Below are 16,721 nucleotides of genomic sequence, written 5' to 3' on the forward strand. Positions count from 1 at the left end.
GCGGGGTCGCGCGGATTCCCAGAATTAGCTGTAGGCTCTTAGCCAATAAGAAGACAACTAGTGACTACAATGTATAATAACATCACTAATTACTTTCAATTACTTTTTTTGTTCTTGTTGTTTATCAATAAACCAATAGGCCTTCTTGAGAAGTGGTGTAAAGGTGTTGGGTGTTTGGGATGACCATGACTATGGAATGAATAATGGAGGAAAGGTTAGATAAAAAATCTTTTTTCAGTGTACTCTTTAAGCACTTTTTACACAAACACAGTTTTCTTTGTAACCACATTGCTTTCGATACAGTTACGCACAGGGAAAGAACGGTGAGAGAACTGAACGCCAGCGCAAAATGGGAGGTGTGAGGAGGTGGGGGGTAGGGAGCGGAAAAATATTTTTCTTTCGTACGCTTTGGTAGCCCCAGTCTCATCACCCATGCTTTGCGCTAACGCTCGCTTTGCTTGCCGATTCTCCCCTATTTCTTTGCATTGACAAATAGAGCTAGAGAGGCTGTGGACAGTGTATGGAGTGCGGTGCTTGCTTATATATTCACATTCGATAACACTTAAAAGATGGTTAAATAAGTTCCATCATCTAAACAATTTGAAGCTGTGTTATAAAACAGGTGGTGATGCCATTATTGAACAGTGATAACAACTCAAAAATGACACCAACTTCTCCTAGAGGCATCTTGGTATAATAATTTACATGTATTTCTTTTCCCTTTGGTACAGTTGCTTCATGCTCTGTAGAAAACAGAGGTAATTGGTTGAGCTTTTGAGGTTTTTAAATATTTGTTTCACTGCCAAGTTTGACAACTGTGCACCCTGTGCAAGAATTAGTTGGACACTGCAGCAGTAGATGTTCCATCTGGCCAACCTTTGATGATGAAAGGATGAAACAATTCTTGTCAGCCATGCTTGAACACAAAAGCAATTGAACAAAATCTCGGAGAAGCTAACGAATGTATAATGTGAAATGTGCAATCATGCACTTGAGTAAAAAAAAACCTGTGATGTAATGTGTTTCCTTTTAGCATTACAGCGATCGCCTTCAGGCTCAAGGCATTTATTTAGATTTCCTGGATGAGTCAACAGAAAGCGTGCGGAGGAGAAGGGAAGGCACCTATGCCTCATACAGCTATGGCAGTGAGGGTAAAAGAGTGAAGGTAGTGATTTAGTTTTGAAAGTTATAACTATTTTCTTTTTAATGTCTTCTCGGCTTAAAATGCGATTTGTTGTGTTTGTAGGTTGTGTTTGTGCCGTTGTTATCATTTTTTTATTATTTCAACGTTTGGTAATTGCAAAGGTACACAAATTCAGAGAATGGTTTTATTTATAACACTATGCTTGTAATTAGTTTTTATATTTTTATACCTTTTTAACTTCAAATTTTTAACTTTGTAAGTAGTTTTTTCAACATAATGTTCGCTAAGATGATAAAATATTTAAAAAAGGTTAAAAGACTATTTGGTTAAAAGCATCATCAGGGTGATGATGACTTTTAAGTCGAAAACGTTCGGTTTTTATTTGTACATATTATAGCCTTTTGACCTTTTTTAAATAAGTAGTATTTGAAGTTTTCTCTGAAAACCACTCTATGAGATGTTAGCCTCCTCGTGCAATTTGCAGACAATCTTTCCAGGAAAGAGGCATTGTTAGATCCTGTCCACAGTACAATAAAATGTCATTGGAAGATAACAATTATAGTTATTTGAAGAAATTGTGCCAACTCACAAAAAGCAGGAATGGCAAAAGATCACGTTCGAATCAAAATTGAACACAACAAACTGGAGATAACAAACGATGGAGTTTTGGCATTGCACGCACGCGAACACCTAGCGAACAGTAAACTTGTATTGGAATCTGGCGTCAGTGTATTCAAACGTCTCCGTTTGGAGCCGTCCACAGCAAAAGTATATGGAGCTCCATTTTCAAAGATTTGCAAATTGCGGAGAGGCGTGATTTCTGCTGCTCTCTCGAGTCTGGTCTTCGTTTCCGAACAGCGGCTAGAAATCAATGGAGCCTATTCTGTGGACTGTTTTCAAAAGTCTCTACCCCTTCTATCCCCCCCCCCCCCCCGCACGCCGTTTTTTTAAAGGACCTCAGTCAACCACTCCTTTTTTAACTCCTTTTACGAAAGGCGTGTCTAAACGAAAGAGATCACTGTGAAACTGCTAAAGGTATTTAAACAGACTTTCAGTAATAACTTACAGCAATGCAATAAGATTTCGCTTCACCATACAGTTTCATACATTTGATGGCATCGAAAATGGCGAATGGCGTAGGCCGACTAGGGTCCTATAAGGTCTTGTGTTAAAGCTTTCTTTTTACTCTGTTTTTCCCATAGATAATTCTACTTGACACTCGCTCGCATCTGAACTGGGGCTCAGACTGTGACATTCTGGGAACTGAACAGTGGGTGTGGCTTGAGAGACAACTGAGTGATCCTAACCCACCTGAGCTGACTATCATTGGCAGTGGAATACAGGTGAGACATCAAGTTGAATGTTTTCTCCACGCAACTATGTTATCTATTAGTTTTCTTTGACACTTTCGGCAAATCCTCACACGAAAGAAACCATATAGTTCTAATTTAGCCTGCACAATAGTGGTTTTCTTTTAGGGAGCGCGAGGGGAGTGTGAATCTTAGACACGACAGCGACCAAACAAAATTAACTCCAAAGGTCCACGCCAACAAAGAAACCGTGTTGCACGGAAATATTTTTGCCCTTAATGTTTCTCCGTTTGCGCGCACACATATTTACTTCGAAAGAAACGTTTTTAAAAAACATCCAAAATATTTTTAACTAGCTTTGGAAACGAAGGTTTCTTTCGAAACTGAAATGCTGCGTGTACGCGTAATTGGGGAAATGTTGATCATAACTTAACGTTACCGCGCCTGTGTGTTAAAACTATTTGGTCTAGTCAGCAAAAGATTAACGCACGTATGAACACCCTTGTGCTTATGCTTGCGTCGTACACGTAAACAAGCCTTAACAAACGACAACTGTCCACACGATCAAACGTCAGCAAGCATCTTCTAGAGCTGAGAAGAATTCACACTGTTCTTGTTTTATCGCCAAATTTCACGCGCTCTTATCATGTTTGAACTTGTTGATGTCATTTCTCGGGTATTTCTTTTTGTCTGTCGTGAGACTGCTGCTCTGCTCCTGTGATTGCCTTGGCCACCATTTCTTGAAGAGTCTCCTTTTTTGTTGTAACTTTTTTCTTTTTCTTTCGTGGTCCTCCTTCAGCAGAAAATAGCTTGTGTTGATTTCTCACGTAAATCTCTGGTCCATATGATTTATTCCCATCTTCGAAGTGACAACTGCACACTCTGGAATGTTTGCTGGGCTCTCTGTCATTCCTCCTGTTACAAATAACAAGAACTATTTCTGAACTGACTTACAAATATAAAACTTATTCTAACTGTAAGCTTATAATTTACAAATTTGAACTTCAATTAGAAATATTTCAAATAAAAACTAACGTTGTAATGGACACGCACTACAATTTCAAGATAAGGTAAGTTATTAAGTCCAGTCAGTCTTAGTTTGGAAGAGAACGATATAAAACACGCTGTGTTCTTAGTTTTAGTCTGCGAACAGGCTCCCGAGAGGGGTTACGCGAGCGAAGCGAGCGGAAGAGCGGGATCGAACCAAATCCAATTTTGTTCGGAATCCGTCTCTTTGCCCCCCGCAGGGTTTTTTTAATCCCCGCGTATATATAGTATATATATGGTATATACAGGAAAAATCTCGATTTGAACAAAATGGGCGCGCAAACAGTATCGGGAGATGTGCAAAAAGCCCGCAAGTGGGTATCGGGAGGTGTGATAAATGCCTGTAAGGTGATTGGTCAATATGACGCAAGATGAACAAATCTCTGCGTGGTGATTGGGTGATGATGACAACCCATCTGCGAAAACACGTGCGCTTGGAGTAAAAATAATTTGAGGTTTTATTCGAGGCCTATTTATTTCACAATGTCTAAAAGCCGAAAGCAATGCAATTATAGAAAAGAGTCTTGATTAGTCCACCTCTAGACGAATTTTACAAGATGATATTAACAGAAAAGAAAAACTGATTTATAATAGCACCGGGGGCAACCTAGTGTCAACTATTTCTAGTGATAAGTAAGGGACGGTGCATCGTACAAAATGTCCGCCCTATAAACAAAGGAGTTCGAAAATCGAACGTTCGATTGAGTTCGATTGCCGACTGTTCATTAATCGAATGTTCGATTTTGTTCAATTGTCGACTGTTCGGTAATCGAACGTTCGATTTTGTTTGATTGACCAAATTTTATTGTGAGTTCGACTATGTTCGATTACCATTTCAATCGAACGATTGGTGTTCGATTGGGTTCGATTGCCGAACGTCCGATTGGATACGCCGGGATGTAGTGATCTCGATAGGGAAGACAATAAATTCAAAGACAAGGCGTAGAAACGGTTGTATTTTACGCGAATTTTGAGACGTTAAGATAGTTATAAAGAAATTCCACAAACCTCAACAATCGAACCCATCGTCTGTACTCGTCTTTCTTTTTCTCCTTGCTTGGAAAACCGAAGAAACTGCGTATGGGAGGGGGGGGGGGGTTTACGTATGGCTCTCGGAATAATGATTGCAGTCGGGCGCGAAGCATTGAACCATTTCGACCTTTCTAGAGTACGTTATCTCTTCCGTGACTCAGAGGGAAATCTTTGAGCAATTTAACCGTGGCAAAAATAATTTTGCGCGATCAGGGCGATTTGTTTCACGAAGTACAAGCTAACAGAGGGAAGGCGTCTTCGCTTTGTTCGATTAATTGGTAATTGTTTAGAACTGAACTTTTGAGCGTCATGGCAACGTGACGTCACAATTTGGGACTCTATTTGACCATGCGTTGATGATAGTGGATAAGGCCGCGTTCACACTTAGTGCCCGAGCACTGGTACCTTGGCAACGGCAAAAAATAGCGTCATGTTCACACACAGAAAACCGAAGTGCCCTAGTAACATTTAGTGCCCGAGTACTCCGGCGCGGGCACCGTAAGTGCCTGAATTATGGCGTGGGTACTTGAAAAATAGTATGTTTACATTATTGCCCAGCGAGAATAGTATTTGGGCACCGTACCCAGGCACAAAGTGTAAAGACAGCCTAAGAATCCCTCAACTCACGTAGAATAGAACTTGCTACATACAAAGAATGTTCATCGTCCTTAGTATGAACACTTTGTTAAACTCAGCAGTTACAACCTGGTTGTTTTGTTCCATCTCGCGTAAGCTACGTTCATTTGATTTACATTAAGCTAGTTAGCTGTGATACAACATTTTTTCCCCTATTCCCCCACAGGTGTTATCAGACATGCCTTACACGGACAGGTGGACTTGTTGTCCATCAAGTTATGACCGCTTGATGTGGCTTGTACAGAGAAATCCAAGGGTAGGCATATACTAGTTATGCAACGTGGTATACTAAGTATACCACGACGAGAAAGTGTTGTGTAACCATGCCATAGAAAATACGCGTACTAAATTTCGTCGAGAATAAGATTGCAGGGCACGATGCGAAGGTTGGGTTGAACACCGTCGAATATACAACGGCTTTCCTGTCTTCTGATTGGCAGTATTTTCTATGGCATGGTATAAAAACCAATATCCATCTAGGACCTGTCTGTTACAACCTTACGCCTGTTTTGTAACAGTTCGCGTGTTGTGCACTACTTATAACGCAACGGGTGCGGCACTGGGATGCAAGCTTCTACTGTGGAAATTTACCCTATTTTAAAATTGAATTTACCAAGATTTTCTCTTGTTTTCACTTTTTTGTACATTTAATTGACAAATGTTTACTCGCAAATGTTTGCTAGTAGCAAGAAGCTTTTTGGCTCGGGGCAATAACCAACTGAAACCGCAAGCAATAATTTTGAGCCCTGGACTCCACTGTAATGTGATATTAATTACTGTACTGAAGAAAGTATAACAAATTGAAACACAATTTAGACTACCCTGGTTCCCAGGGGTTTTCTCTTTGAGTTCTTTTTTTTTTGGGGGGGGGGGGGGGGACCAGGGTAAATTCCAGTAGACTTCGCTTGTTGGATTTTTAACATAGTTGAAAACTTTACTAAACTGTTTATTTGACATAATTTCCTTTCTTTTTCTCTTTTTGTGTGACAAAGTTGCATTTTTCCCTTTTATTCCATTCTGACTACGGCCTTTTTGCAGTTTTTCTGACCGTCGTTCTCTTTGTAGGTGATTCTCATTAGCGGAGATGTTCATTTTGGAGAGTTTGCTTGCTTGAATAGCACAAGCACTGGTACGTTCAGCAAAAGCAATAATGATTTGCTTTTTAGCCAGCACATTTGAACAAGAATCTCTCTTACATTAAACATTTAGCATGTTATTTTAGGAAAGTTGACCTTACTTTAAAAAAAAATATATTTTTTTTTTTGTCATTGAGCTCCTATAGTCGGCTTGCAGTAAATTCCGTTTATCCAGCTGCAGACGAAATCTAAAAGGACTATTTACTCACTTATTTAAAGATCGAGCTTGCTGCAAGCATAGCTGCTCGTCTTTTGAACAACGGTTATGTAATGTAAATAAACGAAGCTTTTTAAATTTTTACTGATAATCGAAATGTTACAATGGACCTAGTTTAAACTGAGTTGCGTTTGACAAAAATATGGCATCTATCTGTTTAACGCATTTGTTTTATGTTTTCCAATTTATTGAATAATGACTTTTTTTCAGGATACCCACTGTATGAAGTAACATCCAGTGGATTGACAGCCACGTGCGTGTCATGGATGTCAACAGCAACGTGTCGTTGGCTTCTTGAGTAAGTAAAGTGCAGCACTTCCCTCCCCCACCAGGTCTTAATACCTGTATAAATACAATGAAAATCCTCCTCCAATTGTTGCCATGCTGGAAATTTCCCTTTTTTGTCTAATGACACTCCTTCTCACCTCACCGAAGGGATAAAGGCAGGGTTCACGTGAAAGCCGTTTTTCCACCGTTTAATGTAGGTCTAATGCGAATATCTCGTTTGCGTTTCAAGCAATCCAAAAACTCTCTGCTCTTTTCACAAATCTATGTTTTGTGAATTGTTTGAGGAATTTTGGGGATTTTTGGGAGGAGATAGTTTTTCTCAGAGTAGTAAAATTTGGAGAAATAAGAAATATTGAAGATTAAGTGTGAAAACGAAAGAATAAAAAAATTTGTAGATGGATACCAAAACTGTCCCCTGACAACCTGGAGTGCTCTTGCGTGCGGGTCAACTGTCTGGTGGTGTTTCAAAAACAATTTTGTTTTTCGTTTCCCTTCTTTAAACCTCCTAAAATGTTACTCCAATTCACATTCACCCCCGCCTCGACGTGCCATTTGTAGATATCCACTCGCGTTCTTCTTAATAATAATAATATATATATAATATAAAAAAAAAAAAATTTTTTTTCATCTTACACACACACGGCTCCAAGATGTTCACAGAAGGGAAGTTTTTATAACCCGCATATTACTCTTCCTGTCATCAGTTAATATATCGATTTATCAATCCAGTTATATGTCGATTTCCAGTTATACGTCGCCTTTTTTGGCATAGTAACATTGCCCTTTTTCTCAGGAAAAAAATTGAGTGTTCATTTTAATGCGGTGGAAAATTTGAATTCTGTCGTATTTAGGGTAACCTCGGTTCAAATTACGGTTACATCATAAATAAATCGATTTAATTTTCTCAAATTATTTTTAGAGTAAAATAGGAATAGTCATTTCTCCTAATGCAAGTCGGTCCTTGTAATATATTAAGACGTGAAAACTTATCAGGCATACATGTCAACTGGAATTTCTAGAATCACAGAATTTTAGTTATCATCCGCTGCGTTAATTTTTGGAATATATGGAATAATACGGGTTTTTTTTCAACGTGTTGTCTTCCGAATATACAAGGAGTCATTTACTCGAGCAGCACAAAGCACAATGGGGTCTTTTCTATCGAGATTGAAACCAGACCAAGTCTCCACATGGGCCGACGGGTCACGCAATTGTTTCAACCTTTGTCCAATTACAAAAAGACGTTGTTAAAACGTTAATGTATTAAGTTTGATAAATGATCAGATATTGGAGAGAATGTCGATTTCGAATATTAAACAAAATTCTGCGATCTGTGAGAGCGAACAATTAGTATTACGTTGGAGGCTTTCAAATGCTGGAATTCGCAACCTGCCATGAGACATGTCTATCTAAATTATACCTGTTCTGAACATTAAGGCGTTGGTGGTATAGTGGTGAGCATAGCTGCCTTCCTAGCAGTTGACCCGGGTTCGATTCCCGGCCAACGCACAGCTTTTCTTTTTTTCTTTTTTTTCTGTTACAGAGTTAGGGTAAGGGTTTTTCAATTTTTACTTTTTAAATTTAACTTCTTTCCATTATATGAATACATTTTTTTCTTTCATTTTTTTTGTAAGGCAGTTTCACAGATGAAGAGCTACACTTGTGATATGCTATGAATATTAAACCGTTTGTTATCATTATTAACCAAACAATTGCCAATTTCGGTTGAAACGGTTGGATCCCGATACTAATAATGTTTTAAATAAAAATAATTCAAAATAAAAATTTTGTATGTCTCAATAAAATTAAATTTAACGTTCATTGTCGTAATACCTTTTTTTTTCCCTTTAGGAACATTCTTACTTCTTCTAAACGTACCCATCCATTTATAACAAAGCTAAATTACGGTTTAATGACTATCCACTGGGACCAAGAACCGGTAAGCAATACTGTTAAAGTTATTTTTGTGTTTATTTGGTAGTTTAGAACGTCGTCTTAGTTTTGAGAAATAAAAATTCTTACTGAGAGGAAAGCTTTTATCAGCCAAACACAATGGATACTCCACGCCATTTTATTTCCCTGTGTACATACAGCTGCTTTGAGAAAGGTTGGCTTACAAATGTAGAAACAATTCACCGTCACTTAATCGAGGATTACGGTTTTCAGTGCGATGGAGGGAGAAAACCAGGAATCCTGCAGGCCCCAGTTGTTCAAAGGGTGGATAACGCTATCCACCGGATTTTAAATCACTATCCAGTGGATAACGTAGTTTGTTTTGTCATCCCTTATCCGCTGGATAGCGATTTATCCGCTGGATAGCGTTATCTACCCTTTGAACAACTGGGGCCTGATGAATGTATGTGGTATTCAGGAATTCTCCTAACATAGCGCGCTGAAACCGTGACCGCGAACTTCGATCAAGGAACCGTGAACTACCACTACCCATAATAATATCCGGCATTGTCGCGAACGCTTTTCGCTTCGGCAGGACATCCTTTCTAGAAACAGCTCTTTACATTATCACGGCCAGTAATAAATTTCACCTTCAATTGCTTCAGTGTATTCTGACCGTGTTAGACTTTAAATTTATTTGTGTGCGGCTACTGTAACCAAGGCAGAACTTTCAGGGCTGCCACAGGTCAGGAAATGGTCACTGTCACGGAAAAAGTAAAATTCTTGAAGGTCATGGAAAGACGGGAATTTTATTTTTTGTCAGGGAAAATTTACATTTCGAAGAACAAATTTCTCTTTGTGACATATTATTTGGCGGTTGTGAAACTGGCGAAAAGTACTAGGAATTAAAAGTATGGATAAGTGTCCACGTGTTTTGTTTGGTCTTGGTTTCCAGGTCTCTGTTACGGTGGAGGTGCGCGGTGAAGCTGGAAATTATCTCAAGCAAACTATATCACTAGGTCAATTAGAGAAGGTAGGACTGGAAAAGATTTCTTCGTGCTCTAAACCGGATTTAATCCAACAGACATACTTGTAACATCAAGGTTGTCGCTTCTTTTAGAGCAGTTTTCAATAGGCCTTATTCGTATTCTCGGTATTGGACTGGAACTAGCTTGCAATGGAGGCTTATGCGGGTAATCTTTTCAAATGCAAATGACATAAAGCTGTTTTTAATGATATTCCCCCGCATGAGCCTCCATTGCAAGCTAGTTCCAGTCCAATACCGAGAATACGAATAAGGCCTATTCAGTGTCATAAAACCAAAACCAAAGTAATTACTCTGGCCAATCACAAAGGACACAGACAACCCAATGAACCAATCAAAACTCGAAGCAAATACATGTAGCTGGCACGAAGCGCGGGAAAACGTGCGCGAGCGAGCCACGATTGGTTTTGGTTTTAGTTCTGATTGGCTGAGAAAGTGGCGCGAGATTTTTAAGCCTAGTAATGCAAAACTAAAGCAAACGCAATTTACTTTCGACACTCAAGTGAAAACCGCTCTACTATAGCTTGATTGTTGTGTTAAACGGGCTTTGTCGCGGATTTGACCAGATTTTTGAACGGCCAAAAAATATATTTTTGTCGGAGGAAACCTAAAAATGAAAGGTCCACGATTTTTGTTAAAATTGCTATGTTAGAGCACTGAAACTGTTAATAAGCGTCTTTGGCTGCAGATGCCTCGGATGGAAATGGATGGATTCGAGTTGTTTCCACGCGTCTTAAAAAAAAAACGATATTTATAGCCCTAGTTTGATTTCTATCAAAAAGTAACGTAACCCCTTTAAATGTGTTTGATCTGCCTGTTAGATACTAACATAGGTTTTGTTTTCTTACAACAGACGAGGGACTCAAGTCGATGTCCACAGAAAATTGAAGACCCTCCAGTTATTAAGAAATTGATTTTCTACCTTGTAGCAACTTGTATCGTTGTAACTATATGTATAGGACTTCTTAGGTAAGTTTTTCATGACGTGCAGTTATAATACAATTATTCGATTTCAGAAAAAGAAATCAAAAGATTAAAAAAAAAACGTTTAGGGGAAAACCTTGCTTTAGTTCAAGAAAACGCCAGCAATAAGCCTGTAAAAGAATAGCTGCCTTAGTGAAGTTTGTCTGTGTAATACATGGCAAAGTTGGGCAAAGTTCGATGTCATCCGAGTGTTGATAGTGTTGGACGGGCGCCGGCAACTGGAGATTTTCTTTCTTCCTTCGAAAAAAAGATGAGAACTTATGGGTAATTCAAAAGTGCCACTGATAGAGGCGAAAGATTGCGAATGCGTTGTTAAAGTAACCCAGCCCCCAGCCCCCACCCCCCACCCACCCATTTAACGGCACGTGCTTGTTGAAATATCTCACGTGTTTTCCAACGTGAACCCTTAACAGCCGTATGTTGTTCTTTTTAGGTTGATCCTCCTCATTCTCAAGATAGTTCTACTCAAGATCGTGTTTCCGCTGCTCGGAATATCTCTTCAATCTGCTGCAAGCACTGGCTCCCAGCACCACAAACACAAAAACAAGATCATCAAAGCTGAATAACTAAAAATTCAGTACAGCGTGTTGCGTTCATCCGATCTTGATTTTTAATCATTGGCCTTGTACGACAGTCGGCCGCTATGCACTGGGCGCCACGAAAGCTAAAGGGCCCCGTTTATCCCAACACGTCAGGGAGAGAGAGAAACTCCATCAATTATTATGTTCATAAGAAATTATGAACATACTTTTGACAAAAGGCTACGACCAGTTAAAATTCATCGCAACAAATAACTATCGTTTTAAATTTCAATTATAAATTTGTAAATCGAATTATTTTTATAATCTTCTTTCAATTTAGCTCGTTCTATTTAAAATTTTTGAAATTTAACATTTTTATTAATAATTGTTTATATTTATTGAAATTGATGCCATTGACTTGCAGTCTGCGAGAAACGACTACTCGCATTCTGTCAAGATTTTTATTGAATTAAATTACTGTTGGGAGCGGGTTTTCAACTCACAGAGCAATCAGAATGCGCAGAAATAGCATGCATTGATATGTTGCCAAGCGACCGCACTGACCAAGAAACGCCAACCGTGGGCCGTTTACTTGGCCGAGCGAAAATTCCCCCCCCCCCCCCCCCGACCCCCCTTCTTTTCCCTTTTTTTCTCTCGCCACAATTTTCGCGCGGCCAGAATCTTTCGCTCTTCGCCAGAATATTCGTTCGCGCCCAACACATAGCAGCACTTCGCTCGCACGGGAACGCTTGCTACGCAGGCTAGGCCGATGTCGTCTGCTAAACTTTGGGCGCTTTCGATTTGTCAGAACTGGCCAGCCGGTCCGGTGGTTTTGAAATGTGAAATGGGCTTTTTCTACGAGGTTTTCCCACAAATCGATCCACCACAACAGTGTACAATTTTTATGCCTTGACTGACGTGGCAGGACAAATCTGACGGAATTCTGTTTTCCAATATACCGGTCTGGCCGGCCAGTTCTGACTAATGGAAAGCGCCCTTAGAAAGCTATGTTTGAACTTTGTAGAATTAAAAAATAAAGTGTGTTGAAAATTGTAAATCCGCTCTGACTGGAATAACTTGTAGAAGTTTCTCTCTGCGTTGTTTTTCCAGTGGCGTGTTTCTAAAGTTGAATGCCAAGCTCATTTTTTTAGCGTTACTCAAGTTGTATTTCTAAAGCCTGGTTTCTATAAGTTCGTGCTGGATCCAGACTTAATGCCCCACAAGGATTGCTTATATTTGGTTTTAAGAGAATGTGATGAGGTCTAAACTATTTTCGCGCCATTTAATTTGACTATTTGATTCAGCTGCTAAACTACTACTTTCAACTTTATACGGGTATGACTTTCTTTTTTTGTGGGCAAAAAACTTGATCTTCCTGTAGAATTATTTACTCATGTTCCACAAAGGATGGACTGAAGATTCCAAAAATAAAAATGAATCGGCAGTAGATTAAACAAAACTCTCAAAAGTTGTGTTTCGCTAGCTGTGATAAATTCTTCCACCCAGTTTTTAACCTGGCTTTTAGGGACCGGTTAAATGGCATTAATTCTGCGCCGGTTTTCATAAAACAAACGGGCGAATTCGAGAACCGTAAAGAGCAAAGAAAGGTGTTGGATAGGAGAGAACACTTGCTCTTGAAGACAAAGCTTTCGTAATAATCGATTTAATCCATGATTCAAAAAACGCCCTTTAGGTAGCGTTTGTTACACGTACGTGCTCTAGACGTTCATCCACATTAAAAAATATATGATTTTCAAGTGAAGGACGTATTTAGAGACTTCGTTCTTCCCGGCGGGCACGCTCGTGGCCACGAAAATGCCAGACGTGTTTTAATTTTTTTTCCGCGCGTTTTTAGTCGCGAGTAAACCTACGTCTTTCTTTCTATCGAATATTCTTGTCCGTTAATCAACTTCCATGCGAACACAGGTCGGACGCTCTGCCACTGAGCTAAAGGAACTTGTGTTTGTTTGTTCAGCTCAATCACGCCTTTTAAGCAAAATTTGCGCTTTAATCTGACCCCAATTTGTTGAAAAACACGTGGCAAAAATGACGATGTAGAAAACAACTCAAACCATCACATACAGTCGAAGCTCTCTTAACGGACACTCTCGTAAGCGGACAGCTCTACTTACGGCCACCTTGTTTGAAACCCCGTTTTAACTCCCATACAAACTCTGTATTTTTACATTCTCGTAAGCGGACATTCCCGTAACCGGCCGCGGACACTTTCAGAGATTACGACTTAGACTTTTTCTTTGTTTTTAAGCTCCCGTAAGCGGACACCCGAAAGAAAATCCTACTTACAACCTCTGTATCCTGTTATTATCAATCAAATTCACGTCGCCATTTGTGACAATGATTTTACAGTAATTACAGGACCACATTTTAGTGCTTGTTTTGTCGTCATCCACGTTCGTCCGGTTATTGTTAGCTGGGCAAGCTCCCGTAAGCGGCCATCTTTTCCCTACACCTCTGGTGGCCGCTTACGAGAACCATTCTCGTAAGCAGCCAGCTCCAGTTACGGACACTTTTTTCGCGTCCCGAGGGTGTCCGCTTACGAGAGCTTCGACTGTAGCTTTTTTAAAATTTTTTCCTCTTAATTATTATATTTACATACGTGCCTTTCAATATTTAACAACCATATCGGTTTTCTTCCTATATTCAACCAAAAGAAGACAGCCTGCCTAGCCTAATAAATTTAACTTCTACATTTCTTTTACAACCACCCAAATGCGCATTCTCAATCCTTTTCTCTCATTGAGAGCAACCTGTTTTTAATTGGAAATTGTAGTTAATTTTAGTTTTACTTCATCGTTCTCTTTGTTGCGAGGCAAATTAGCTTTTAAGCAGCCATTTTAACATTTAACAGACCAAATCATTGTCCCTTACAAATTTTTTATTAACTTTTTTTAATTTGATCTTGACAATAACAGTTATTCAAACTAATAAAGGTATTCAAACAGAACCAGCTAAAACGTGAAATTAAAAGTATAATTTACGGATTATCATTAATTATAAGTCAACTTAGGCAAAATGTTTTGTTATTGATGATAACATTTTTAGGTACAGTGACTTCGAACAGCTCTGCTTAGATTTAGGGAAAAGAATTCGCCTTTCATAGACATTGTTTAATGTGGTAAAATAACGGAAAACTCGGCGTCGGCACTGAGAACTTTATCCGGAATTTTGCTGATGTTCTGCCATTTTTTGGAAAGCAAACAACAATCATTCTCGGCAGCTTCGCTTCTTTCGAAAGAGAACTAAATTGAATTTATCATATTTGATAAATTAAAACACTCCGTTTTATTAAAAACAAACAATTGATATAATGGTAGGTAAAAGCAAATGGTCTATTCAATTTTGATAGCGTTAGCGTCAGTAAAAGTCGAAACTAAACAAGAGTACCGGTTTTTTTTTCGAGACTATTACTTTGCTCTGGAGATTTTTCAAAAAAACTTTAAGCTGGGATTTACTTTTTGTGAGACTTTTCAACATCTTCTACTGGTGAGAAAGATAATATAACATGAATGTCAACGCAAACATACGTCCATGAAAAGAGCTCTTAAATTTCTGCTAAATTAATTTTCAATCGGCAGCTGTATAAATTTTGTCATATTCGACCGCTGATTGATAAGCAAAGCAAGCTCGCTAAATGCCATTTCACAAGAACCGATCTCAATAAAAACAATTTTACAGAGTAAACAAACAAGAAGTGTCTTTTTGTTAATCAAAAACGTGATTTAATTTAAGTTCTTAGGTATAAAAGCAGAACAAGAGGGTTAAAATCATTACTAACAAATTTCAGAACGGCAAAGAGTTTATACAGAGCGTGCTACGGTCAAGAAACAGACAAGCATGAAGACTTTTGTTGTGTTCTGCTTTTTGATGGCTTTCGTGATGGCTTCCCAAGCACAACACAAAGAAGCTACAGAGATGGATGAAGGCGAATTAGCCATGGCTGAGGAGATGATGGATTTTGGAGCTGAAAAACTGGCTGAAAACACACCCAACTTTGAAAACGCTGATTCTGGTTAGTTAACTAGTTGAAATGTTTTCTGTTTAATTGCTTGATGTTTCATTTTCTGCAATGTCTCGCATAACTGTTGAGTCAAATTTTTCATCATTTTAAGTTAAATTTTGTACAGAACTCTTGTTGCGTTGCTCGTTGGCACGCTCAGTTTCGTTAATTTATCGCAAAATAATCTTTGTTATCTCAATATCAGAAGGCCATTCATACTTCAGTTGTCATAGCCTATTGTTATTGTTCTTAGTTTTAAGGGAAAAGCCTGTTGAATTCCAAGAGATTTGGTCGTGTTTTACTGAAGGGAAAGATAACAAACGAGAGGCCTCTCCTTTGAGGTGCTTTTTAGAGCCATTTATTAGAGATCTGACCGGACTCAATAAAACCAGCTTAATTTGTGACTGCAGATTAAACCAGAAAAAACAGCGTTTATAAGATCTTGATTGTTCTTGATGCAAAGTTCTACTAAACTCAAATATCCAACAAAATGCGGAGGAAACTCCTTTTTACAGATAAAACACCCCATTCCACTGTTGAACAATGCATAGCGCAACACAAAACGTCCACTCCTTTTGCTAATGAATTTCTTGCAACTGTTTTCATCCGCAGATTCAATGAAGAAGTAGAGCTCGTAGGTGGTGGGACCAAAGATGATTTAGCTGTCTTGATTATGTATTCTGAAAAAGACTTGACACACAAATGCATTTAAAAAGTGGAATTATATATTTGGCCTATATACACTGATTTGTGACACCCTTGACAGAGATGTTATAATAAACTGGAGAACGATTCGATGTATAATTGCTTGTAGTAATTCTCTTGTATTAATTCCCCTCATTATTTCCTTATTTTTTGACTTTTTTGCCGTCCTTCTTCTTTTTCCTTGCTGTTCTTTTCTATTCTTTTACCTAAACGACATTACACTGGAAATTGGTTTGTGGTAAAAAAAAAGCTCATCATGATTTTCTTTTCTCTCTTTCCATCTCGGTTTTTTTTTTGCCAGGCTTTGACACTTTTTTATTTACAACTTTTAAAATTGTTATCCGCAGATAAAATACCTCGGTATATTATTTCTTTCTTTTCGGTAAGGCGGTGACTCCCTGGAGACTGTACCCCACAAAATCTACCAATAAATTTGATTGGTCAAAACGAATATTAATCGTCGTCAATTACCTTGATCAATTCCAGTCATCATAAAATTTGCAGATCTTTCGGCAGAGTGTTACTAGTTTTAGAGAAATAAAATCAATTTCATCAGACCAGAGCTTGGTACGTCTTAGTTTGTGTGTCAGGTGCAAAAAGAGATAGTGGGGAGGGGAGAGGATATTAACGACCGTAAAGAAAGCAGGAAGCTTTATAGTGCAAGGATCGGGGAAGGGATAAAGGATATTATTTGTATTGAACTAAACACACGGGGCAATGGCATTGAGCAACTGTTTGCTGAAAT

The 16,721-nt window shown here is 38.7% G+C and overlaps 1 protein-coding gene, 1 long non-coding RNA gene and 1 other non-coding gene across 5 annotated transcripts in view; all 3 read left to right on the forward strand.

Annotated features, from left to right (window-relative positions):
- LOC144644453 (uncharacterized) overlaps positions 1-16,721 on the forward strand; it is an 86,075-nt gene that overhangs the window by 3,701 nt on the left and 65,653 nt on the right. For 2 of the 3 annotated variants that reach the window (XM_078503945.1, XM_078503947.1), the window contains exons 4-14: positions 140-214; positions 1,034-1,165; positions 2,347-2,487; positions 5,336-5,425; positions 6,235-6,298; positions 6,733-6,820; positions 8,662-8,749; positions 9,659-9,736; positions 10,602-10,717; positions 11,166-11,848; positions 12,019-12,310. In XM_078503945.1, coding sequence (XP_078360071.1) covers positions 140-214; positions 1,034-1,165; positions 2,347-2,487; positions 5,336-5,425; positions 6,235-6,298; positions 6,733-6,820; positions 8,662-8,749; positions 9,659-9,736; positions 10,602-10,717; positions 11,166-11,298 — 1,005 coding nt within the window. In that variant the 3' untranslated portion in view covers positions 11,299-11,848; positions 12,019-12,310. Of the gene's footprint in view, positions 1-139; positions 215-1,033; positions 1,166-2,346; positions 2,488-5,335; positions 5,426-6,234; positions 6,299-6,732; positions 6,821-8,661; positions 8,750-9,658; positions 9,737-10,601; positions 10,718-11,165; positions 11,849-12,018; positions 12,311-16,721 lie in introns of those variants that run through there. The other variant, XM_078503946.1, reaches the window with a different exon arrangement.
- On the forward strand, positions 8,248-8,319 carry Trnag-ucc (transfer RNA glycine (anticodon UCC)). Its single transcript has one exon. It is a non-coding gene; the product is annotated as a tRNA-Gly (tRNA).
- On the forward strand, positions 15,023-16,075 carry LOC144642039 (uncharacterized). Its single transcript, XR_013568684.1, has 2 exons — positions 15,023-15,283; positions 15,884-16,075. It is a non-coding gene; the product is annotated as an uncharacterized LOC144642039 (long non-coding RNA).

The sequence above is a fragment of the Oculina patagonica genome, chromosome 2 (genome assembly GCF_052425735.1).
Source record: "Oculina patagonica isolate OP01 chromosome 2, crgOcupat, whole genome shotgun sequence".
Lineage (NCBI taxonomy): Eukaryota > Metazoa > Cnidaria > Anthozoa > Scleractinia > Oculinidae > Oculina > Oculina patagonica.